Source organism: Phymastichus coffea, unplaced genomic scaffold, assembly GCF_024137745.1.
Source record: "Phymastichus coffea isolate CEN01 unplaced genomic scaffold, Cenicafe_Pcof_1.1 PCOF00048, whole genome shotgun sequence".
Lineage (NCBI taxonomy): Eukaryota > Metazoa > Arthropoda > Insecta > Hymenoptera > Eulophidae > Phymastichus > Phymastichus coffea.
The window spans coordinates 1,387,136-1,413,472 of NW_026706859.1; the positions used below are offsets into that span (position 1 = coordinate 1,387,136).

At 44.9% G+C, this 26,337-nt stretch overlaps 1 protein-coding gene across 1 annotated transcript in view; it reads left to right on the forward strand.

Annotated features, from left to right (window-relative positions):
• LOC131665220 (UPF0489 protein C5orf22 homolog) overlaps positions 1–26,337 on the forward strand; it is a 349,516-nt gene that overhangs the window by 3,637 nt on the left and 319,542 nt on the right. Inside the window, exon 3 of the mRNA XM_058936965.1 lies at positions 124–273. Coding sequence (XP_058792948.1) covers positions 124–273 — 150 coding nt within the window. The remainder of the gene's footprint in view (positions 1–123; positions 274–26,337) is intronic.

Consider the following 26,337-nt stretch of genomic DNA (forward strand, 5'->3'; position numbering starts at 1 on the left):
TTAGAAAATCAACACTTTGTTTTTGCTTTATAACCTTTTTATTAAATTTATTAAAAATACCTTTTTTATCTAAGTTATATCATTAGTTGATAACGCGTTTTATGAGAATTTTCTAATCTTTAGTGAAATCAGTATTGAAAATTGGATGTTACCTGCTGCTTATGCTGGCCATTTTAGTAATTTGGTTTGGGTGAAGCCTCCGTGGGCTCATCAAATGACAGATGGAATCCGAACTTTTTTCATTGGCAAGCACAAGGAAAGCAGGACAATAAGGTGAGCAATGCCAGGCTTTGATAATCAATCTAAATGAATATATTAACAATAAACTGTTTTGTAGCCGTATATAATAAACCATAGAAAATAATTGTAAAATGAATAGATTGTTAATGATCATTAATTAATGCTCAATCTTAATTTTAAACTCAACATTTATAACGTATTCTTAATTATAAATACAGAAACATTAATTATATCAAAAACAGATCGCTATAGAGTACAAAAAGTCAGAGAAGACAAATTTGAATTAAAAAGAAATGTATTGAACTAAAATGATAATACAGGTATTCTTATTGAATTATACCGTAATTAATAAGTCATTTTAAAGAACAGACTCGGATGAGAAAAATGATCATTTGATTTCCTATAAAATAATATTCAATTAGCTACTCGACATAAAATTATCGTGGTTAAATAATAGTTAATTTTTACAGTTCTTTAAATAATTGGTAAGTCATTAAACAAATATATATTTAAAGATGTAGACTTAAAATGCCCCAACTATCTTACATTTCCGACAGAACTTGTATATATGTACATAAGCACATATAAGTTTTATACACAGTACACGTGGGTTGTGAGGAAACGGATGTTGAATGGGTTAGCAAACTGTAAAGCAAATAGATCGATAGAAGCCGGCTGTAAGATTGATGAGGACAAAGGCAGTCTTGAGTGCACTATGTGTGATGAGGAAACTGCGCTGGAAGAGCGCGAAATAGCAAGCTTCAAAGGATATTTATGAAAAAAAGGGAAAAGTCAGTTAGGAAATGAGATTTTTAATTTATTTTGTTGATAGACGTATCATCAGTTAGCAATTGCTAATTATAACGGTTGCAATAATCATACGCATGAAAAAACTTTCATTTCTTTGGCCGTCGTGTTCTACCTTTTATAGATATACCGAGTAACTTGTATTTGACGTCATCAATTGTTATAGGCGTGAAAGCTAATAGTAAAGAGATCATTTGAAGGTTTGATAAACGCTTAGAGTCGCTCGGCAATTAGAGGAGCACTTTAGCATTAGTTGCATTGAAATCGTAACGAGTCTCGAGAAACGTACAAAAAGAAGTTCTCACAAGCAAGTCGTTTTTTGAATAGCCGATGCAAGAGAAAAAAGAGAGAGAAAAAGCCAGCATTTATCGCGAAACTCGTGACTTTCGTCACCCGCACGATACGTGCACTCTTATCTCTTGCAAAGCCGTCTAACTGTTGGCGCGACATTGAAAAAAGCTTCTCGCCAGTTCCTTTCTTTCTTTCTTTCTTTTCTTTTTTTTTCGTCGTCTTTTCATCGCGACTCGCACGCGCAAAGCAAGACTTTCTATTTGATTTCTCATGCGTGAAATACGGCTCGTCGCGTAACAGCAAGAAATAAAAAATAAAAAAGGAATCCTATAACCCTTCTCACCCCACCTCGCAATCTTTCTCGGCAGCACAACTCACGCTTTTATGCTTATGTACAGTCGGGGCCAGCTGTTTAAACTGCAGCTTTTACATTTGCGAATTCGAGTGTCAAGAATTGCAGCGCTGTTAATAAGCGTAATGGCTACCATGAGACAATTCATTTTTCGTCGTCGCCAGTCAGCCAGCGCGTGGTCCTCGCGTAATCGGCGTAATTTTTCCTTTATCTCTTTGCTGTTCCTCGTAGATTCAAAGAATTTTTTAGGGATCGTTTCACCTGCATCACGCGCGTTTCTCCAGTGCACGCGCCCTCGTTGCTGGTTGCACACAGCGAAAGCGAGTTGCTAAGGACCTCTTCAAGGTTTTCGTAATGGTCAGCAATTAGTGCGACAAGAGCGGGTTGACGAGCGGCGGAAACCTTTCGGCTACCTTAAACACGCTATGCGAGACTGCCGCGTCTCTTTGATCTCCATCCTTGCAAAACGCTTCCGCTACTTTGTAAGCAATGTAAATCTATAGTTACAATAAACCTAGTAAATGGTTACATTTTCTTGGCAATCAAACGATTGTGTAGGAGCACAATTTTTAATTTTAGGAACTTTAGTAATTATCCGTGAATGTAATTATTGACACTGAAAGAACACGAAGCTGAACATATGTAACAAGGCAACCTCTGCCTTTCTAAAGTCACCGAAAAAAAATAAAGAGTAGATATTATGACAACCTCACAATGTAGTAATTCGTTCAAAAATTATAAATATAAGAAAGCACATAATATAATTGTATACAACGGAAAGACATAAGCGGAAATCAGTGTCTCTAGTTTCTACTTAGTTGTACAAGTATAATTTTTATTACAATTATTATATTCATGATTTACAAACTTTGCAAATAAATACATTTTGGTTGATATGACAACAAGAATATATCAGCGCAATCAGAACTTTATAATTTATAAGCTACTATCTTTGTATTTTATTATATTTTCATTAAATCGAATAAAATAAGAATGGTTTTTTAAGTATATTGATACCTTACTTAGGTATATTAAGTTTGATGTTGTTTGCAACTGACGAAAAGAATAATTCGTAACTCAAATGTTTATTAGGTATTTTCATATCCATCAATTCGTAAATTCATAATTTCGTATTCAATGCATAGTTCTGTACTTTTCTCTATTATTTCTTATGATTCTGTACGTTTGAAAAATAATATCTGTATACAGTTTAATATTAGTGACCATCGATTCAATTAAGAATACAACGTGTTCTCGTTTCTTGACTTGAACTTAACAACGGCAAAGTTGAAAACGAATATGAATTTGCGATCAATTCTATCGGTATCAAATTTACTCGAGATTTTATTCAAGCAAACGATTTATTAGATTTTGTAGTAACAAAATGCCTTACAAATGCATAAGTTATTTAGGTTGAGTTGAATCATTGAAATTGTCATCGGCGTAACCTGAACGCTGGAAATGATAACGACGTGCGGTAATGCGGTAAACGAGGAGAGGAAAGGCTCGGGGAAAAAAGCCAGGCGAATTTTTCTGAAAACAGTTAAAAAAAATAAAAAAATGAGCGGGCGATGCTTTTAGTATATGCACAGCCGACTCGGGAAGGGCGTGCCAATATATCGCGCGCATGATACTCGGTTTGTTAAAAAGAGAGGCTGTACCCCCCACGCCTTATGGCTCCTCCATCGTCACGCTCCGCCCGCACCTATCCGACATTAATGCATTTAATTATCTAATCCCGATCTTTATCGTACACCTGCATGCAAGATTACCTCGCGACCGATCGTCGAGGTTTACGTGCTATATGTCCGGCTTTGTATTATCCAATCCATCCGCGGCTATTTATATTGCGTCATCAAAATACCGTGATACATCGTTATTTTTTGATGGAATGCATTTTTTGAATATCGAACTTTCAAAATAGCGTCCTTTTGTTGAAAAACTGTCGCTCAAAAACTGCATTTCAATTGATTTTCCAGTGTTCTCGGGTAAAAACGACTTGGTATCGCATACGCACAAGCCGTTTTTTGCATAAGACAGCGCAAAAAGCATAGTTATGCCACACGAGCAATTCCAAAATCAGCTTGTCTAGGCTTGTTATTTCAATCAGCAGAACCAACAGATTGCGACCGGTGCTTACTTTGAAAGAGAGAGAGAGAGAGAGGGAGAGAGGGAGAGAGGGAGAGAGAGAGAGAGAGAGAGAGAGAGAGAGAGAGAGAGAGAGAGAGAGAGAGACGAACGCGGAAGAAAAAAAGGCACGGTCGAAGATAGAAAAAGCCGAGCCAGTCTCGGCTCTCACCTTCGTGTATGCTCTAGAATGTTTAAATGTCCGGCAGAGCAATCTGGAGTCTGCACCAAGCGAGAGCAGAGCAAAAACATTAAGTGCCGGCCGCAAGTATCAAAACAGAGCGGATAATCGGACGATGCAAGAGCCAGAGAGAGAGAGAGAGAGAGAACTCGCGCAAAAGTGCATAACTCTTTGGTAGAGCGAAGAGCGTAATAAGCCTAACTGCAGCTGCTCCGCGTGCGCGGAGCTTTGTTTTTTGCTCGCTTGCCGCCGCCGCCGCCGCTGCTTTCGGATTTCTTGTCTCTCGTCTTCTAGCCTGGCGTTCCTCCTGAACGCGCGACCGTTGGAGCGTCTCGAGCAGCAGGACGCAGCGCGACGGAAAGCGCGTGACTCGCGCGCAGAGTAATTGGATCTCCGCGACGAGAGTGTAGGCGCAGAGCAGCGGGCCGAGCGCCGGAGACGTCGCTCGCACGGGACAGACGGCTGCGAAGGAGGCGAGCGTACGAAAGCGCGCGTGCGCGGAGCAAAAACGAGCGCGAGGGCCCCTAATGGAATCGGCCACTCTGCTGGCCGAATGCGCAATAAAATTTAACAAGCTTCCTATTTATTATTTCTGGAATCCCCGAGCTTCGCGCTCCTTGCCGCTCGAGCTGCCAGAAGAAAATAATTCCGTCCGCTTTGTCCCGTTGCTGCAGCTTCTTCCACGCGCGTCATTGCCGTGCTCAGGCGTGAGCCGCGCCGCCGCCGTCCGGATTCCTCGCCGGTGAAATATCAGTTGGTTTTTCGCCGCGCCGACGGACCGATTGGCTCGCGATCTCGCGTCCGATACTTCACTCTCCGCGAAGCTTCGGCTTCTCGACTCGTGTGCCACGCTCGAAGCAATGCCTTCTGTGCATTTAGTCAAATGCGATAAACGATCGTTGCTCTCGACGATGTTTTCACGTCGGTAGAACAGCTTGGATAATACGAGCCGTTCTCTAGCGTCCGATGCCACGAGTACTTGGCCTTTCTGCTGCATTGGTCAAATGTTTAAATGGTGCGCGAGGGCAGAACAATGAAAGAGAAAGGGGCGCGCAGTTTTCGGCCGAGGCGTCGTTCGGAACGAGAGAGCTGCGGCCGTCCGTACAAGGAGCGATCGAAAGCCGGCAATATTGGCCATCAGCATGCGCATCTGGGCCATAAATAACGACAATCAGCACGCTTGTCAGCGCGTCGCGTACCGAGAAATCTGAAGTATTCTAGGAAGCGCGCCAAATCGAAATACAGCGTTCGCGCTCGCGTACGCGACTGGCAGCGGAGCGCGCGTGAAGCGATTCGAGCGATCCGCGCACCGGCCCTGTTGTAACTCAAGCGAACGGCCGCGAGGAGAAAAACGAACTTATGATCGAGAGGCTGCGTGCACGAAAAACGCGAGCGGCAGCGGCCGCAGCAGCTCGCACACACGCACGGCCGCGACAACGCACGCACACGCGTGTCGGAAACCGGACGCCTCGCGGGCAAAAATGGCCGCGGCTGCGTAGGGTCGTTGATCGAAGGATCTGCTCTCTCGGGCGACCAGTTTCTTGCAGCCGATCAAAGACGGACGCGGAGAGAAGGAGCAGGACGCTCCTATCAAACTTTTTCAGTCTCGCCGATGCCACAGCGAAGCAGATTCGTCGATTACGGCTTGCCAGCTCAATTATCCTTCTCTCGCGATATTTACCGGCCGCTTTGTCGCGCGCGCGCGCGCGCGCTCCTCTTCTTGCCGTATCAGCGGCCTACCCGCGGAATTGTTTGATTCTCTGATTAATGGAGATGTCGCGAGCCAGCCGCGACGACCACTTCTACGGCATTATTACGGCCTCGCGGGGAAAAAGCGCACGCATGGATTTTAACACTTTGCCGCCGTTTCTACCCGAAAGAAAAACGTGAGCGATGACTCGGTCGATTGATGCCAGCGTTCTCGGCCCCAAGTTTGATGGATGCTCCTCTTTTTTTCGGCTAAACAGGTGTGAATCATGAGCCGGATATTTCATTCACCACGGCAACATCTCACTTACGAAAATCGCTCTTTTTCTGCTCTCAGTGCTCTTCATTTCAATTACTTATTTCGAGTGACTGACTATATATCATTGTATGAGGTGAAAGGCTTAATGCTATGGATAAAACATTAATATTTATAATCGCTTTCCATTGTACATTGCACTAACACATGGATTATTCAAATGTAATTACAATAGTATGTTATTTTTTCTCATTTCTATTACCATAAATAGCCACAAGCACAACTAATAATACAAAGTGCTGATATCTTTAGCATCATACGCTGTTATACGATGTTGTGTTTAACTAGAGTAGTTTATTAAAACTGCAACTTCTGCCTATGTATGTACTTTATATTAATATACTTTGGCAGTAAGCGTGTGCCGGTGCAACCATCGGCGGCATACCAAGTCGTAAAATAGCAGCTGCGCCATCAATAAGCGCGAGTATAAAAAGCAAAAAAAAGGGAGAAAAAGCGAAAGGAGAAGGCGAGCCCGACGCATATTCTAAAACCGATCGTAGCCCGACGAGGATGAGGACGCGTACGACGCGTCGCGATACGGGCGCCGTGCGACTCGCGATCATCACGGATTACAGAGTGAAGGGACTGCGGCGGCAGTAAAAATACATTATACGGTCTGCGCGTATAGGCGCACGCACGAGCGCAAGCTACGCCCTACATATCGATATCTCGGGATCGCTTTATGACTTGTGCTCCGGTGGTGCCAGTGCCTACGCCTCTCACTCGCTCGCCTCATTTTATTTCCACGGTCGTTTGACGAATCGCCCGGGGCTGCGACACTTACAGCTCCCGCTCGGCTCGCCGCCGAGCAGGCCAATAAAATAATGTCTAGATTAATCGGCCGAGCAACGCTTCTGTTCGCTATTTGTCGCGCGCGAGCCCTGGCCTGGCATTTGTTATTGCGCGCCTGGCTCGCTTATTACGCCGAGCATTCACTTTCTATTAACGAGCAGCGACATTTCTCGCGTATCGTTATGGTATCGCGCGCCTATATCCTGCCCCCGTTTCCCGACTACCGAATCATTTGGAGTCCGCGCAAACGCCCGGCCGGCCTCTCTCGCCAACTTGTCAAAACGCTCCGACATTTTCCGACAACGACACTAACTTATTACTCGGTTCGAGATAACGTCTGCTCTCGTTGCAACTTGCGCGCTCCTGTGCGCACGCCTCGATCGTTGCGCGAGCAATCATCGCATATCGCTTCGCCGCTGCAGTCTTCGCTATCGTTACGAGGCGCGCGCGCGAGCGCGCGATCGCACCTGGCGCTGGACCTGTTCTCGAGAGGTCGCTATTTGCAGCTCGCCACCTACCATCTTAATTGAAACTGCATTGAAACGATAAATGCAACGTCACAAGCTGCTCGCAAACTTGTTTGCATAACGCGACAATAGCGGGCGCGCGCGGAGAGAATCTCCGCGCGAGGCGCGCACCGACGCCGCGATAAGTTCAGTAATAATCTCCGGCTGAAAAGTGTCGCGCGGGCTCTTGGCGCTCGTCGACTCTGCCACGACAATGGCACTTGAAGAGATAAACGCGTTGCCGTGGCGCGGCCGTATGAAGTAGCCGCCGCGGCGGTAAATTCGATTTGAGCTGTAGGACTCGGCGTCGCGCGCGGCGGATTTGCCGGCGAGAGACGGCCTACGAACCGCGCGGTGACACGAGCTATTTTTGCCTTGCCGCGCGCCTGCGTATGCGCCGGCTCCCCCCAGCGACGTTAATTTATCGCCCGCTACTCTCGATCGTCGACGTATACGTAAAGTAGGCCGTATATCATTGCGCCCGCGACACTCGCCGTACGGTAGGTGCACCTATACCCTAGCACCAGCGAACCACGAGCGTACCGCGCAGATTCAAGCTGATCAAGTTTTTTTCTTTTCGTTCTTTTTCAGAGAGAGTTCAGCGATTTATAATGTCGACTGGATTTTGACGTTCGCAGGGCGCCTTAACGACCGATTAAAGTCAAATTCTTATGTCTCTGCTGGGTTTTTATGTGACGTTGCGCTTTCAACGTGTGCAACTTGTGTCGATTTATTGAACGATCGAAGGAGCCAGGAACCGCGAAAGGAGATAATGAAACGCTCTAGAAGATTAGGAAGTAGCAATCAAACCTATGAATGTTGCCGATATCGCTGATTACGCAGCGCGCAAAGTCGCATCACGAACTTTCGTCTGGGCGTTGAAAGTCGCGTAAAAGCAGCAAGCTGCTGCCGCTTGGCATGCTATATATATATATGTGCGCGCGTCGCCATTAAAACACGGGTACGCTTTTGCTTTTCAGCGGCATATAAACGCGCGCGCGACCATTGTGTCGCACACTGCACGCGCGCGCACGAAACGTAACATTCTCTACCTTTTTTCAGGCACATTGTACTGCTGCTGCTGCTGCTGTCGTCACCGCCGCCGACGCTGGGAAGCCAGTCAGTTTCAAGGCCGTTCTTTAAAAATTCTTTTTTAAATTTCCTCTTTTTTTTTTCAAACGGACACGCACAATACCGTCAAGCATCCTCGCGCCTCGGTACCGGATTTTTTTCGCTTCCTCTGTTGTTAACTCCTTTGTATCCGCGTTTTTGAAGGTCGAGATGTAGGCTTACTTATTCGCATTGAGAGCGCAGTACCACTGGCCGTTTGTGTTGTTTTTTCGTTCTTTACACAGCTCGTGCGAGACCCCTTCCGATCTCCTCCTTCGCCTTACCTTGATCGCGAATTTCCCGCCTGTCGAAAAAACTCGGCAAAATTTGCGTTTCTATAATTTCTACGTAAAGGCCAGCGCGTTGCACGAGAAAATCCGCTGAAAATCGTTTTGCGTGAAAAGCGCTGTGCTTTTGTCAATATTTGCCGATCTATTTTAAAAAGGTTTTATGATTTGAAAGCACGCGCATACCGGCGCGCTCGCTCTTTTCAATTTCGCCCATTAGCAAAGAGAAAAAAACACTAAAAGCCATATTTCCCAGCTGGCATGAAGCGAGTGCGCGCGTATCAAAGTCCGCGCGCTCTCAAAAGCCAAATGGAAAAAAAGAAGGAATTGAGGAAGGTCCGAGGTTGCGTTGCACGTGCGCGCGTATATACGCGAGCAATACAACGCTAGACGGATAATAGAGAAAGATGGTGCCGTGCGTTCCGTTCGATAAAATGAGAATCGAAAAAATATCAGCAGGAGCAGGAAAATCGCGTGCCGAGGGACGCCATTGAGCCGCTGAGGGATCAAGCGCGGGCCCGGCAACACCCGCCGCCGCTGCGCCAGCTGCCCCCCTCGGGGGTTGCTAGGCGGGTGTTGCGCGCTGCAGTACGTCGCCATGGTGACCCCGGAGAACTCGCGTGGATTTTCGCGAGAATAATCCTGAAAGGAAGTCCCTCGCTGCTGCTCTCGCTGCTGTGTTCCCTCTCTCGCTCGCCGCCGCCGCCCGCCGCTTGTTTTTTCAGTCGAGCAAAGAGCACCGTATGGATTTTTTGCACACGGCCACTCGAGAACGACGCGACGCCGAAATTTCATTTGAGGGCGTTCTCTCTCTCTCTCGTTCTGTTCTTTTCAATTCTCTTTTTTTACTGCGTCTAGCCCTCGCGGCTCTTTAAGCCAACTGTACCCTTTCTTTCAGCGCTCAGCTTTCGGCTAAGGCTTTTAAAATCGCTGCAATTAGGAAAATTATTATTTTTTTCACCCCTTTGAGCAGCAACCACCTTCGAATCACTCTATTTCCATGGGCAGCAACACCGCACTGTGCTCTCCTCTCTCTCTCTCTCTCTCTCTCTCTCTCTCTCTCTCTCTCTCTCTCTCTCTCTCTCTCTCTCTCTCTCTCTCTCTCTCTGGCTTCCATCGAAGCGTTCAATTCTGCGAGTCTCGCTGGGATTTCATTAATTTTTTACGCTCGTCTGCTCCACTCGCGACCAGATTGTACTTTACAAATTGAGTGCAACCGCTGATTAGAAATAATACGCACTACTGAGTATAACCATACTGCACGAGATACGAGCTCTTCTCATCGAACCTTGTTAACAGCTACCACCTTAAGTGTGTAGTTAATTTTAACGAGATGAGTCGCCTTATTAATTCACTGCCATTTATTTACGAAAAATTAACTGCCGATATACGAGTCTTATTCATATATCTATTGATCAACAGTTATTAATCTTTATTTCATGCTACCACGTAAAACTAAATTGTTAAGTAAATAATTATTATACACGTATATCATATACGTAAATGAGATGGGTACATAGCATTTCTTGTTTAAGTTATCGCGAAAAAACAATCAAAGCATTTCATGATTAAAAGTGATCAATTTCGACATTGACATGTAACGCTACTGCTCCACCTTGTGTACAACTAAATAATGAAGATGACAAGTGCTCGAAACACAGTAAAGTCATAAGTCACTCAAGCTATTCTAGCGTAAAATGAGAAGGAAAATACTCTTGGCGACAACTTTTTTCAGTAAATATTTCTTGCATTAGAACTCAGGCTTCTTTTTAAAAATTGAAAATAATGCAAATATTTTTAAATATTTATTCAACAAGAATTAGATATACCTACTTAAATATTAAGCGTTGTAATTGAAACGAATGTATATTAATTTATACTGGAAAAATTGACATTAAGTTTATGGTATCAATATCTTAAGCATTTTAAATAAATTTCAATCTTAGATCTTATTTGTAAATATCACAGTTCGTATCATGATTTTGATCTACTAAAATTCACTTTGACACATAAAAATGGGATGATTTACTACTGCAAATTATTAACATTCGGACAATATAGCATAGAAACGAGTGAGTAGATTCATTTTGGAGCAATTATCGTAATTATTAATTAAAATATATAGCTGTCTAATATTTACATCTTTCTTGCAATAAACCTACGTTCACAAACTTCTAATTGATAAGTTAAATTTCTTATTTGTGCAAATTTTGTAATATTTGAAAAATGAAAAATAGTCTTTTTTAAGTAATATTTGACGATGATAAAAAAATTATTCGTGCATAGTTGTAGATACGTACTGCTACAGATTTGTTAGTATCATCATGTACAATAAAAAAAATTCTATATGTTCGCAATATCAATTACTTTTTTATTTCTCTTTTAAGATTATTAATTTTCTAATAAAAATAATTTACATTTGCTACAACTAGAGTGCAATACAAGCTATGGGATTTTCAAAATTAATGCATTATTTTGTTGTGATTTAGTTTTAATTGTATGCTTATTCGAAAAATATCTTGAATGCGGAATTAAGTTATTGTTGATTTTTTGTTTAATAAATTCACTGCTTTTGACAATTTCAATAAATAATATAAAAGTACATGATCGAAATAATTCAATGATTGATTTTTCAAGCAACCAGAGTTATTTAATAACAGTATTTATTTTTGAAAAGTGATTTTTTAAATACTATTGTATTTGAACTAATATAAAATTTGGTGTTTAAGTCCACGTCAATCACACTATTGCGAAACTATTTTTAAAAATTTAATTAAGAAAAGACTAGTTCTCAAATGCTTCGGAGTCATTTAATTGTACGCGCTTACGAACTCCTACTGTTATTTTTACGATTACGACATAACTACTGCGATTAATTCAAAGACAATTTTGTGAAAATATAGCGTCAATTTTTCTACGAACAAGTAAGTTGTTACAGTAATCTCGAGTAATTACCATACTCGCAAAAGTTTCGAGTTTAATTTCGTCGGAATTTCCATGATGATGACTTGCTTTTAAACTTCCGTCGCTTATCTTACTTGTTTTGCTACGATTAAATCAATTCAAAGTTTAAAAATTATGCTTTAAATCATACAAATTATTCAGGTTTGTATTTTAGTTTAATTCAAGAAAATATATTTGATTTGTGAATAAAGTTCGAGATTCTGTAATGTTAACAGCATAAACATAAAAATTATTTTTATGATTCTTGAGCTATTAAAAATTGAAGGCTGGGCTTATCGTTGGCATTTGTATTAAAGGTCGAAAAAGTTTAAATAATGTCAGTAGACGTATAGAAGATGAAGTTTGTTTGAAGTGTTGAAAGCGAGGAGTTGAAAAGTAGCGAGATCGGGGAGAAGACTGGAGGGTTCGCGAAAGTGATGAAAAGGCTCGAAAGAGTTGGAGCTTGAGCAGAAGCGAGCTGCTGTGGGGGAGGGGGGTCGCGACAAGGGCAAAGGTCGTAGGGTCGAGAGGCAGACTGAGCCGCCAACTGCAGCACTATGGCGTGCAGCTCATAATGGTGTCGGCTCGTCGCAGTGGCGGCTGGCTGGCTGTTTGTCGACCCTTCTCTCCGCCGCGCGGCAAAGGTCCGGGCTGGAAGCTCGCTGCGAAAGCTCGCGATTGAAGCAGCGGCCATGATAGGGTGGCGCCCAGAGGGGCTGCGCTGTGCTGGCAGACGTTGCCATGCCGACCGAGCCTGGCTCCATGCCGCTCTCCCGCCCACATCCGGAAGTGCGCGCGCGAGCCGCATAATTACGCAATTAATCAGATGCTCTCTCAGCCGCGCCCTCTCGCTCTCTGCCGGCGCACTCGTCGCTCCCGCTGCCTCTCGCCGCGGCGCGCACGGGACCTCGTTAACGCGTTGCGACGTCATTGTCTGCCGCGATTTCTCTCTTTGTCGCCTCGTCGCCGCGCTCACCGTCTGCGCGACGGAGGTGCGATCCGCGCGAGCCAAGCGAACCAGCCGCCGAAGCGCTTTCCGCAAGTCGCCAGAGCCGAGCTTCTGCGTTTCACTCGTAGACCCACGGCTGCTCGCTCCTGCCGCTGCACTTTCGCGCGGCTTTTTTACTCTTTGCCCGACACCCTCTCGTTTGAGCGTAGCTTCCGAAGTGGTTGCCAGATGCGCGCACGTAATGACAGCTATTAAAACGCACCGGTGGACTCGGAGCGAAAGCGTCGGGTCTTTGCATTTCGTCGCGCCGAGCAAGCGATCCGACTTTATGATTGACGAAGCCAATGAGTTTTGCGCGCGCTCACGTCGCGCAAAGGCTGACACGCCCCGCGCGTCGAGGCCTATGCGCTCGATCGGAAATCCATTCGCGTCGACCATCGTCGGGCTCGCACTGCCGAAAGAAAGCGATAAGCAAGAGAGCGGCGTAACTGGCGAGGCTCCGCGGCGATCGTTTCGCAGCGCGATCGTCGTGGGTACGCGGCGCCAGCCGTGCCCGGACGGCGCAATATTGCCAAACCGGTTCCCGCTGGAATTGATTTTCGTTCGTAGATCACGCGCGCATGTGCGGCCCGACAGTAGCTGCAGCGGCAGCTGGAAGCGCATAAATCGCCGACTCTCCTTGCGCACAGTGCGGCACAGCGCAGCCCGGCTCTCTTTCTCGTAGTTCCTTCAATTAAAATGTAAATTGAGCAGCTCCCCCCGGGAGAGGGAAAAAGGCCTTATCTCGATGCTGCCTAGGCCGTCCTCGAGGACAGCGACGCACGCCGTCGACACGCTCTATACTGCTACTTAGGAGGAGGCCACGTGAGGTGCATGTTGCAGGCGCGATTGCTATCTCTTTGCTTCTTATGTCTGTTGTTTTTTTTCGACTGGTTCATATTTTCTTTCGGGAACTCAGTTTTCTCTTGTCTCAAACGAGCCCGCTCACTCTCACGGTTATCAAGTCGCTTGATAAAAACAATAATACCTTTACGATAATAGACGTGTTTGCGACACTGCCATTTTATAGCATTTGCACTGAAAGATTTCTAAATGATTTTCGCAACTTATTTTGCCTTTACATTCAATATATGAAAAGCCAAAGCAATAATTCAGTGTAATCCGAAAATAGCAATAACTCAAGCGAGAGAATGCGTATGTCGACATAAAATAACGTTGCACGCCATTAGCATATTTCTACAAACTTTGATGGATACTGTATTTCTTTGCGGCACGAGCCCTTTTCAACCCCAATGATTATAACTCATTCGAGTTGACTCATGTCTTCGGTGCGCACATCCTTTGCATACTATCATGCTTTCGGTATTTTGTAGAATCTCTATTACATATGTTTTATATGCTTTATACGTTTATCTGTTAACTCGATGTCAAGAATAATTCATAGAATCGTGCATTGCATATTATAAGATTACTGCGAATTTAATGAAAAAAACTTTTATAAAGACCAGAAACATTGTGTATTCTCAAAAATGCAATTTTCATTTAACTCGTAGACTTTTCAATCCACATGAATAATTATAAATTGTGAAATAATTTTTGAGAATTCAATTGTGTAGAGGCACGTTCTTAAGTGCTTCACGGTCATTTAATTTTATACACTTACGAACACCTACTGTTATTTTTACGATTACGGCATAATTACTGCAGTGCGTTCAAAGCCAATTTTTTTTAATAAATACTGCAGCAATTTTTCTAGGTACAAGTGAACCATTACAGTAACCTCTAGGGGTAATTATCGTATTCTTGAAAGTGCGGTATGGAACTTCGCGAAGATTTCTCTTTCCCTGATTGTATCTTATTTTCAAACTTCCGCCGCTTGTATTTGTAGTTTTACCGCCGTGATTGAATAGGGTTGATTAACAGGAAAGGAATTCTCTTTATTTACGGTTGCCGACTACATAAATTAGGTATCGACCACGTAATCCTTTGCCTTTTCTTAGAATACCGATGGAAAATACCATTCGTTTATTATTTTTGCACTTTGCCTCGATTCCGTGGCTATTCGTAACTAACATTCTTATGATATTCCGGAACACAAGTCCGTACTAAACAAACGCCAATTCGCCTCTGAAAGTAGTTAATCAATTCTCGGTGTGAAATATTCAATAGAAAGAGAAAATTGTTTCGATCTTTATTCAATCGTATACCTAAACTAAGATCGTTAATTTTCGAGAAAAAAAATGTTACGAATAAATGTCTATATCGTTATTACGACTAATAATATAAAAAAATTTGTGCAGTCATTATTTCAGAAAAATATTAAAAACTAAGCTCATTTTTCAGTTCATATTTATGATTTATGTCACATAGTGGCACAGTATGTTTTCTTATAAGAAAAAAATGCCTTTCATAATCAGATCTATTTTCAGTGTAAAAAACGAGCTCACAAGAGTGTCAGGATAGTAGCATACAAAAACTTTGATTTGATATTTTGACCGATTGGAAATAAAGTTTCTCTACTTAGCTAGCATTAATTAAATATCATCATAAAAACGAGATAATTGAGACAACTTTCTAAAGAACATTAATTTTTATGTATTTTTGAATTACATCTTAAATCAACGATAGTGGCGTTGGAAAATGATCATTTTCTTGAACAAGCTACGAGCAAAATAAGTCAGCCATAATTTAAGTGACGTTTATATTAATGCTTTTACGAGTAAGAGGCATATGAGAGGAATCTGACACTTTTTTCATAAATTGTAGGTTACTAGAGATCACGCTTTAGAAAAGTCGATGCTCCGATACTCTTTTTATTGTATGAATCATTTCAACAACACATTGACAGGCAGGCGTTTCGATTTTTCACAAAAGAAAATGATCGTATCTAGTAAATCGTACGTAATTTACATAATGTGTGCACTAAATGTAAATGTCAAGGTGTTATATAATACAGAAACCACTATTTCTATATTTACATGCTAACAATATCAAATTGCTTTGTGGCAGTAATTGACCTCGTTGTCACTCCATCTACATCATTATTCAAAGCATATTATAGAACGCACAATAAGATTTACAGGTCAACAAAAGATTAGCGTTCGAGCACGGGAGACGAAAAAATGTAAGCAAGCGGAACAACCTTAAAAATGTTCTGTTGGCAATCGGTGCGCTCGGGAATGCGGAAACGACTGGGAATCTTTGATAGTTTTCAAAGTCTGCCCGCGTTTGCGTTTTGTCGCTCGTCGAGCGCTGGAAAAATACAGGCTTATATCCCGTACGGAATGCCTTTTGTAATGACGATCTGTATCGACTGGAGCGAGAGCCTCCATTATTTATAGAGCTCTCGCGGGAGATGAGGCGACAGGCCGCGGAAAAATCTCAATTGAATGTGCTCCTTGCTTATTGTTCTCTCGATCTGGAATTACGAGGCGCTTTTCTTGCGAAATTGAAGTTACTTATCTAATCAGATTTGCCAATGTTTTTTTTCGCCATTTTAATTGGAACTTACGGTTGATCATTGTTGTCCTCGTGAAAATTATTCCGGCGAATGATATGATTTGTTGCAGCACGCAGAGATCCGTGCAGAAGGAATGGACACGCGCATTCCATTTGAAAAATGAATTAGCCGTAGAATTGCAATTGATCGATCGGTTCGAGTGTGGTCTGACCATAATCACTCGTTACTACTTTCGACTAATTAGCTTTCGAGTTGGCACAACGATAATTGAAGGCGACAGAACGTACGTGCAGGAAGGAATGTCAAGGGTATCGTTTGAGATGCAATTTTCATGATTGAGCAAACGTGCGCAGAGTGGCCAGCCAACATCGCCGCATTATTTATGGATACAGCGAGCGCGATCAGTGCTTGGCGATCGGGCGCAGGCGCAAAACAAAGAAACTGGCTGACATCTCAACTGGTGCGATTGTTCTGGGCGAGCAGCACGTGCGGCAATTTTTCGCGATAAGCCTCGACTACCGCGAGGCGCACAGCCGATTTCGGCGAGAGGGGGCAGAGGCGCTGAATGGCCTCTCCAACGCGCGTATTAATTATTGATCGATCGGCATTGCGGCCGAAGCCTCGCGCGCAGCGGACCGGCGTCGGTTGCATCATTGATAAAGCGCTCTCGAGCGAGGACAGAATTTCAAATGGCGAAAATTGTCTGCAAATATCCGCGCCAAGCGGCGCATTGTTCTCCGAGAGTCTTTGTCGCCGAGCGTCGCGTCTAAGCGGGCGCACACGGGCACGCGTGCATATTCATGCCGCGACACGAGCCAGCTTTGATCTAACAGTCATTATTCTCCGCCAGAGAGCATAATCATTTCTTTGCAGCTCAGCTATGCCAAGGAAAGAGAGGAACAGGTTCTCACTAATAAGCGCGCGACTTTGCATTTCATAAGTACACTCGCCCGCGTAATAGCCGCGAATGGTGAATCACGACGAGCCGTGCACGCACACGCGTGGGCTAAACTTCCTCCTGTCCCGTTCAGGCTTGCTTTTAATGCAGCTTGCTGGTTTTTCATCCGTGACCTCCTCAGATTGCTCTCTCCTCGAATTACTCTCATTATTACTCACTCATATTATTATTTTCATATTTTCTGCCTGTCTTCATCCTTCTTTTGCTCTTTTACTAGTCTGATGACTCCATATGCGTCGTGCTTATACATTGCCATGTAAATCAACGATCAACATTCATTTTTATGTTGATTACTTACTAACGCATGTTGTTTTTTCAACTTTCTTATGAATATTGTTTTGTACAACCCGCGAAAACGACTGGCGGAACTCTCAAACACTCATCTTTCATTTAAAGGAAACATTCTTCTTGCAACTGCTTTGAATTTATCAACCGATTTTTAAGATTTCATACAGACAAGAATGTTTTGCTTGTTTCGCGAAATACTTTTCGTATATAAAGTTGGACTTAAAAAACTTTGAAAGAAAAAAATTTGAAAAAAAAATTTATGAAAATGGTATCCTTACAATCCATGATTTGAACGTTTTTCCAGGCAATACGAAAAAGTAGTCGACGTGAACGCGAGTTTGTAATAGTTTCAAATGACCGTGCAGTCGGTCGAAAATGAGAAGAAAAGCTCAAGTATAATTTTTAAATTTATTAGGCATGCAATAAATCATGCTCGTTTCATACAAAGGCACACCTACTCGAGGCGCGCGCACAGCACGACTAATTTGCAAGCGTCATTGTCATTAAGCACATTTCCATGGCTGGGTTTTCGAAATGCGCGAAGAGAAGAAAATACATAGAACTGAAGGGATACGCCGGTTACGCAAGCCCGAAGCTGCGAAAATGTCGAGACGCGGTGTTGAAAAGCTCTTTTTCCAGGCGCAAGTCAGTTTATGGCGCGCGCGAGTTTTTGCGTCTCGGAAACGGCCTCTATAAATAGATACGCGTGTAAAACGAGCCCTAATGAGCGCGAGAGCGCGCGGCTTTTCGCAACCGCGCGAGCCACTCGCGCGCTCGCGTATGCATTTGCAGGCAGCGCCGAGAAACGCGGCCGGAGATAGCCTATGCCAGCGAATTGATAATAAATAAATGGTTTTATGGCGAAGGCACTTTCATTATTTAATGACTATCGAGAGACGCCGGAGAGGAGAGAGACTCAGTCGTTAACGTCCGGCCGAATGATTGCGCCGATCCCACCTAACTTGCCATCTTGCCAGCTGTATTTTATCTCCGTTCCAGCCTATTTTCTACCGATTTGTCAATGCCGTAGTTGTCACTCGATGCATTAAGGTCCCTTTCAATTTCGCATTGATCGCATTAACGTAACGCTATTCCGCAAGCATTATTTCTGTAATAATATCGCAAGTGCTCGTGAAAGGGTGCGTCCATGATTAATGGCGCGCGGGTCGCTCGAAAATTAGCAAATTTATCTGGACTTTTACGTTCCGACACCTAACGGACATTCGTAAAATCTGTAACAGTTCTCTCGCGCGGGGCGTTCGCAGTGATAAATAACATTGATAAGCGGCCAATTTCTCCGATCGGCTCCGCAGCCAGCCAGTTCCCGTCGCGACCAGCAACAAGTTAGCCTAGCTTTCAGCGATGCTACAATTAAACCTCTTCCCCCGGCCCCTCGCAATCGTCATTTGCCGCTTCTTGTCCGCGCGATCGCGCGCCCGATCAATTGCCAACCGAGAGCGCCTCAGCCTCGCGCAGGAAGCGAAGTAGCCTCGGGGTAGTTTCTCTCGCGGGTCGCCTGCCTGCCTGCCTGCACCCGCCGTCACGCTCCTCGACTTCCGCGCTCACCGAGCAGCTGATCCCGCCGCCAACACGCCTGTTGCATTTAGACCTGCCCTTCGACTCGGCAATTTTCCGCGGCTAAATCTATTGCAGGAAATGATGTAGCTGTATCGAGTTCGGAGCGGATGTCGAGCTGCAAAAACTCGTTTCGTCTCGCGCCGATTACACGGCCATCATTTCATATCAGTCGACGTGGTTTTCCAAGGTATACGATCGTAAATCGAGCATTTCTCTTGGATATTTATCGGCCGTTATATTCAAATGCTGAAAAGTGCCCGCTGAGACTGTAATCCGCGCGACGGCGAGAACGCACTTGCGCCTCGACAAATTAGCCGCTGTCGAAAGGCGAATAACTCAGTGACATTGACAAATCTTCCGCAGGTTTCGCAACGACCGCTCGAACTGTTCATCGCGGAGGGACATTTTTTTCTTTTTCCCGCGGGGGAAACTTTCTCACGCATTGGTCCGGCAAGCGTCGACAATGCTTAGGAAAAGCTTTGCAAATCACAGCGGTGACGCGCGTAAATCTCAGCTATGCGCTCGCCGCACGCGAATAACGGTTCAGCCAGCTGGCATATTGCCGCGTATCGTGTTCGCGCGCATTAAGCAACGTCGTAAAGTCATTCGTGCAAATCGTGGGTGGCTTTAAACTCACCTGCAGGCCGCGCCTCCGCTCGCCCCCCCCCCCTTCCCACGCCTTTTTGCGGCCCGTTTTTGTTCTTCTCATTTCGCGTCTAAGCGTTATTGCCGAGCTCTCGACTAATGATCGCAAGTATTAGCATGCGCGGCGCGTTGTCGCCGATTGACGAGAATGTACTCGCGTGCAATATTCCGATCGCTAAAAGCTCGATCGATTAATAAAAACTTTGTAATCTCGCTAATCGGCCTTTTCATTGGCTTCTCGCCAAGTTTTACTGTCGCACCGAGCTGCAATGGCACCGCTTTACAATTCATCAACGTCCGCGAGGCTTTTCAAAACACTCCTTGCGAAAGAGACTTTGGATGGCGATGCACTTTGCTCGATCTTCATCTTTTTGCATAAAATATGAATAAACCGAAAATGCCTTCGATCGAGAGGAGCAATGAGGCAAGACCAAACGATCGACGGCTTTTGAGAAATCGCAAAGGTTATTGGCAGAGGAGCAGCTGGACAACTCGAAAGAGCCCATTGGCGAATGGCTCAATTCCCTACATCAAGGCGAGAGCACAAAAGAAAACGTCTGTCTCGGCGCTGTCCGAGAGTGAATTGAGAAATCCATCCGAACCGCATCATTGAAGCGGCGCCGCTAGGCTAAAGGTTTGATAAAGCGTGGCACTTTTGCATTCGTAATTCGTCTTTTCGCGAGCCTCGATAGAGCCTGTACAGATGCATACCAAGTGTAAATCCGCGCGGAGAGTTGCGCGAGCTATAAGGCACGCCGGTCGTTTAGTTTGCATGCGCGCCGCGCGTATAATTCTTTCAATGCTGACATATTGCCAACGAGCACTTGAGGCTCTGCACTTGAATGAAACAGGACTCTGTCCCGGTACTCTTTGCGCAATCAATCTTGCACTTCCTGGACCGATGCCGTCCCAGTTTGATTTTTGCACGAACTGTGCTTTTAAATTGGCGTTCGACTGTCGATTACGCATACATTATGCCGGACTACAGGTAGGTGTATGGCATATTCAAAGAGAGCCGCTGATCAGTGCCGAGTGCAACTTAACGATAGATTTATTATTCCGGTACGGTGTACTAATCGGTCCGGTAGCGAAACGCTCGCGCTCTCTCCCGATCCCGCTGGCTTTCCAAAGGCGCGCAATTAGCAAGCTCTGCGCTCTCGATCAGCGAGCTCTCATACCTGCGCGCGAATGAAGTTGCTTAAACGCAATCGCACGTCGACGACCGATCAACTCGATGAAATACGCCCAATAAATATCTGTTTCAAGCGTGATTTCAAGATACATCGATATGCATTGTCAACGATGTATTCCGATTAATTGCTCGTTCCAACGGGTGAAAGACCTATTGTGTAGAAGTCCGAGCTTTGTCGCGTAGCACATGTACACGTCGAAAGATCAACTTCAACGAGAGACGGAGAGAAAGAGAGAGAGAGAGAGCGGAAGATCAGTACGGTAGCAGACAACATCTCGGGCACTAAAATCGCCGGGTGTTAAGAAGTCGACTATACCTGGCGACGATATCGGCATTATAATTCAGCACGAGCAAAGCCTGAGGGGCTTTCTCTCTCTCTCTCTCTCTCTCTCTCTCTCTCTCTCTCTTTGTCGCTGCAGAGGGATCGAGGAAAGCGATAAGGCATCGCGATCGAGAGACGTAGGCTAGTTTCGCATGCCAGGTGTCACTTCTTTATTGCGCGAGTGGCAGCCGCCTTTTCGCACGTGCGCGCAGGGCTACTGGCGGCAATATATGAATCGCGCGATAAATTTTGCCGCCGCCAAGGTTTTTATCGCGATTGTTCACACTCTCTTTTGCACGACGACCGGCGGCCGATGTAACGCTGCCGTCGCCGATACTTTCGAATGGGGCACGCATGCGTATGCACCATGTCTTCTCCGCTTGTACGTCGACTCCGGTACACGGTTGCTGGAACGAGATGCGTTATGTAGCCGCCTGTAACACCTGGCGTCATAGGAGTTATGGGCAAAAGCGTCCAATGTCTTTTTAAAGAAATGTAAAATTAGCCTTATCCGGCTGTCTATCATCTCTCTCGCGAGATTTATGTATATATCTTAAACTTACTCATTGTTGTTTTCCAATTGCCCATTGAAATATTATCGAGCTACCTTCAATACCGCCCACCGATGTATTTCTTCGTTGTTTCAAAAATTCGACATTCTGTGTTTCAGAGATCAACTCGTCGAGAACCTCAAACGAATTCACAAGTAGCCTTTAATATGCAGTTTTCACAACAGACAGAGGCGTCGATTTAAAGTGGTCTCTAGTTACATTTTTACCGGTTCAAATTCCGATCAAGATCGCGGGGCAGGCATACACGCGTAATTAAGCACTTGTCAAACAATGATGGGTTGCAGTAGCAACAGCCACAGTGAACGAGCCGACGTAAATATCCTCTGAACCACTTGACATGAGAATTAAATTTAAAGGGTCCAATTATCTCAGCTCGCTCATTATATGCAAATCAGCTGCGCGCGAACTTGGAGCGTGCACGCAGCTTGTTATTAATTTGTCAGGGTCGGGCTTTTCACTTTTTATATACGGATGAAAGAACTTGCCATTTAGATAGATGTATAGTGACCATCGTGCATTACATCGCGTTCGGCTTATTTTCCTACCGACAATTTACTCGTTCGTAATACAAATCTATAAGTTTCACTTGATTTAAAAGTATTCAAAAATCATGTTACATTTTTTTATTAAATAACACGTTAACAATGTGACGTAATTCGAGATATTATTTTTTTGTGAGGAATCATATTTTTTAGCGAATTATAATCTCTGGGAATTAACTTATTATGTTGCATGAACTAGCCATTCAACTATACTGACCAAATATTTTCTAATTCAAAGTCCAATTGTTATTTAATGAATTTTTAAGGGGCCTTGATATTGTGGATGACACTAATATTTTTGAGTTTCGTAACATTTGACATGACTAAGCATAACAAAATAATCGGTTAATTTCGTTATTGATAATTCTAGCTGAATAGGTAAAAAACAATAGTCATGTGAAAATAAGAACGGATTTTCGCAAGATTAGTTTGAAAATTTATCATTTATAGTAATTTATCATTACTATATTTCGGATGTTACAGATATTGTGAAAATATAAAAAGTTTCTTCAAATTAGTGGCAGTGTGTAATAAAAAATGTAGGAAATTCTGATACTTTCTTTCCGAAGGAAGTCTCTTTCGGAACTGATAAAATCTAAAATTCTTTGACAAAGTTGCAATAAAAAAGGTTTTAGACCTTAGAATTTATAGTAATATGTAGCTGTGAGCTGCTAGCTATCGAAAGAAACATTTCACATGTATATTTGTGAAAAATTAGGAATTTAACTGAACATTGTTCCGCGTTATTGTTGCGCAAAGGTGGAACTGCACGTTGTTCAGCGATTCTCAAGTAACAGTAGGCGTAGCAGCAGTAGCAGTGACGGCAGCAGCGGGTGTTGCCGCGAGGGAAATCTCCTCGTATAATAGCAGGAGGTTTTGCAAAGGGGGAAAACTCGAAGTGCACACAGAGACGGTGTTTCTGCCGACAAGAAGGAGCGTGGCGCGTGGGTGCGCGAGTATGGCAGTGCCTGCAGCAGCAGCAGCGGCAGCGGCAGCAGCAGCAGCAGCAGCAGCAGCTTTCCAAGTCGTAAACGCGTCAGGCTGGCTCATAGGAGTTGCAGCAGAAGAGAGGGATAAGCATCGGCGCATTAGCGAAGATGACTTCATTGGCGTCCGAGCGTATCCGAGCGCTAGATCTCTTGTTCCCCGGCACGTCTCTGCTGCTGCGCCAGCTGAGTCGATGGAAGCCACGCGATAATCACGAGCGCGCGCCCGTAGTGAGAGAGAGAGAGAGAGAGAGAGAGAGAGAGAGAGAGAGAGAGAGAGACCGGAGGGGCGAGGGGAGGGAGAGGAGGAGAGAGAGCGATAATGACATTGATAATGGTAATAACGATGATGAGGATAATCGCGCGAGACCGCCGATGAAATAGCAGCCTTGGCGCGCCTTTCGATTATTGCTCCACGCGAGAGCCCTGTTGTTCGCTCGCTCGCTCGGGGCCTCTTTTGCATCTTCTGCCAATTGCCAGGCTGCCAGGCTGCCCAGTGTATCGTGCTGCTGCCGCGCCGGCTGCCGCTACGGATCATTGATTTAGAGCACGCTTATTTTGGTTCGCTCAGATCGATCATTGCTGACCGATCTTTATTGCTGCCATTTCTCCGAGCGATGCAGATCAATTGCACGCAGATGCACGGCCTGTGTTTGCACATCAACTTACTACTGGTTGATTGATGGCTATGCACGCTTTTTCAATTGCTTTCTCTTCGTTCGTTTTTCCTTTTATTTCTAGTTGTGTGCAATTCTGCAGACACGTTTTTTCAGTACGTTCTGCTGTTTTTTATTGCGCGGACCAATTGTTACCGACGAGTCTTGCATCCGTTTTATTTTGCAACGGCGTACGACGCCTCCAACCATTATTGATTATATGAGATTTTTCAAGTACCTATGCATGTTTGGTTCCTGCAGAAAAACAATCAATACGGCAAGGAAACTACTTTATCTGGCGACAACAAAAAGTGAAAGGGGTTTTGAGTTTCGTCGCTTTCTTCCCTTCCTGCTGGCGCTGATTTCGACCTGCGCGGCTTGGAAAGTGCTTCCCTCTGTGTCGCATTCGGGAATTAATTTGGAACTAGACACTGGATATAAAAGTCGCAGGCTTATAAAACTTGGAGACCAATTTACATTATTTTTTAGTTATAAACGTTGTATTATTGTACACGTAAATATAACATATTTTTATTATCCAAGAAGTACTTAGAAATGATAATCTTTTATCGAATGATTACCATTTTTGTAAGTTAACAAATATTTCTTAGATTGTGAAAATACTGATGAATCTGTGTACTAAAGTAAGAATTATTTCAGCATGCATAAAGCATTAGTTTGTAAATAATGTGCATTGCAATATAAAGTGGCAGAAAAAATCTTGAATAAAAACAATATACGTTTGTCAAGTTTACATAGAGAGACAATGGAGTAGACGACGACACGTTGAGTTGAATTGAAGATCGAATGTCGCGAGTTGCTTGAGGACGAAAGAGCCGCTTGGCGTATGCACGTCTGCAAGATCTGCCGGAGCTGAAACGAAAATGTGGCTTTGAAGCAGAGCAAGAGTGAGAGCAAAGGAATCGATCGGTCGACAAAAAGCTCTGGCATTAGCGGACTTTGAAAGCGAGGCGTGTGCGCGACAAAAGAGCCGAGAGGACAATGAAGGCACGGAGACGGTGTCTTTGAACGAGGCCATGTAGGCGAGGAGCGAGGCGCTCTCTTGCACTCGTTCGGCGGTTCGGCGCGAAAAGCGAAAAGCGAGCCTCTCCGTGCAAATCGCATCAGCACTTTTGCGCCGGGCGCGATCTCCGTCGCGTAGGCGAAAATTCATAGCGAGCCGAGGCTATGCATACACGGATATCTCGAGGACACGCCGCGCGACGAAGGCTGCCTCGTTTAACGGCAACGCAACGGCGCAAGGGGAGGAGGAGGAGGAGGAGGAGGCGGGTAGCCACGCGGAGGTGTTGTAATTAGTAGCTGCTACGCGCGCAACGGCGGCTCTCTGCACTCTGCTCTCTCGGTCGAAAGTCTCCGCGGCCGGGCAGCAACATTTGGCATCCGGCGATGGCGAGCTTTCGAGGCGCTCTCTTTTCTCTCGCTCCTTCAAAAGCGTCCATGTGCGCCAAATTGAGGCCCTGCGCGCTAGCGGCACCGTTGCTATTACCCGACCATTAATGGCACTCGAGAGCACGGGAGAGCGCGGCGTGCTCCGCGCCAGGCCTCTCTCAACCCTTCGCCGTGCCCGTGTGTCCTTTTCTCGCTGTCTCGATCGAGTGCCCGCGCGCCGGCAGTTTCTCTCCTTCGTCGACAATGCGTCGCGTAAGCTGGGCGCGAGTGCCGCGAATTTGCATGCAATCGTACGTAATGCCACCTCGCTCTCTCTCGCTCTCTCTCTCTCTCTCTCTCCTTTTTGTGCCGCAAATTGCTCCGCGCCGATAATTTACGCGCTTTTGTACTGCGAACAAATTAAGCTCGCAAATTAGCCGTTCGCGCGCGTGCGGGCGCTCCTGCATTTTTAATTCACCGATGAAAAATGTGGAGGCGAACGGCGCGCGCGGCCTATAATTGGCGAAGAGTTGCGACGGTGACAAGCGATTTGCCTTGATCGGACGATAAATAAGCCTCCAGTTTTATGCAACATTGTGTCGTAAAGTATACAAGTTGGGCGAATTTTCGCTGAGCAGCTTGAATGGTATTTCATAAGCTGTAAGAAAACATAAAGGAAAGTTGACATTTACCGGCTATACGGGAGAGAGGACTGAAAAACGTCGGCAAAGTTAACATACGTCGAGAGCAGCGATCTTATACCTGGGGCACGAACGATAGTAATTTTCAGGTTGCACGCTGCATAACGGTAGACAAAAGAAACAAAATAATGAACAACGTCGCTGGCTGAAGTAGCAGCAGCAGCAGCCGAAGGCTAGAACTGGAATTTTCGTGAGGAGCATAATGCATCAAGACACCGACCGAGATGGTTGCAGCCGCGAGGACAGTGAAGCCACACAGCCTTATCATGCGCATATCGCGTGTATGTGCTCTGGCGCACAAGTGCATTGGTTTACAGCTGTATACGAGCCAGCGAGCCGCGGCCATCTTTCTATATGCACTCGTTCGCCAGCAGCCAGGTAAATTTCGCCAGATTAAGATCGCGCACTCTCCGGGCAACCCCCACTGGCTTGGCCTCCCG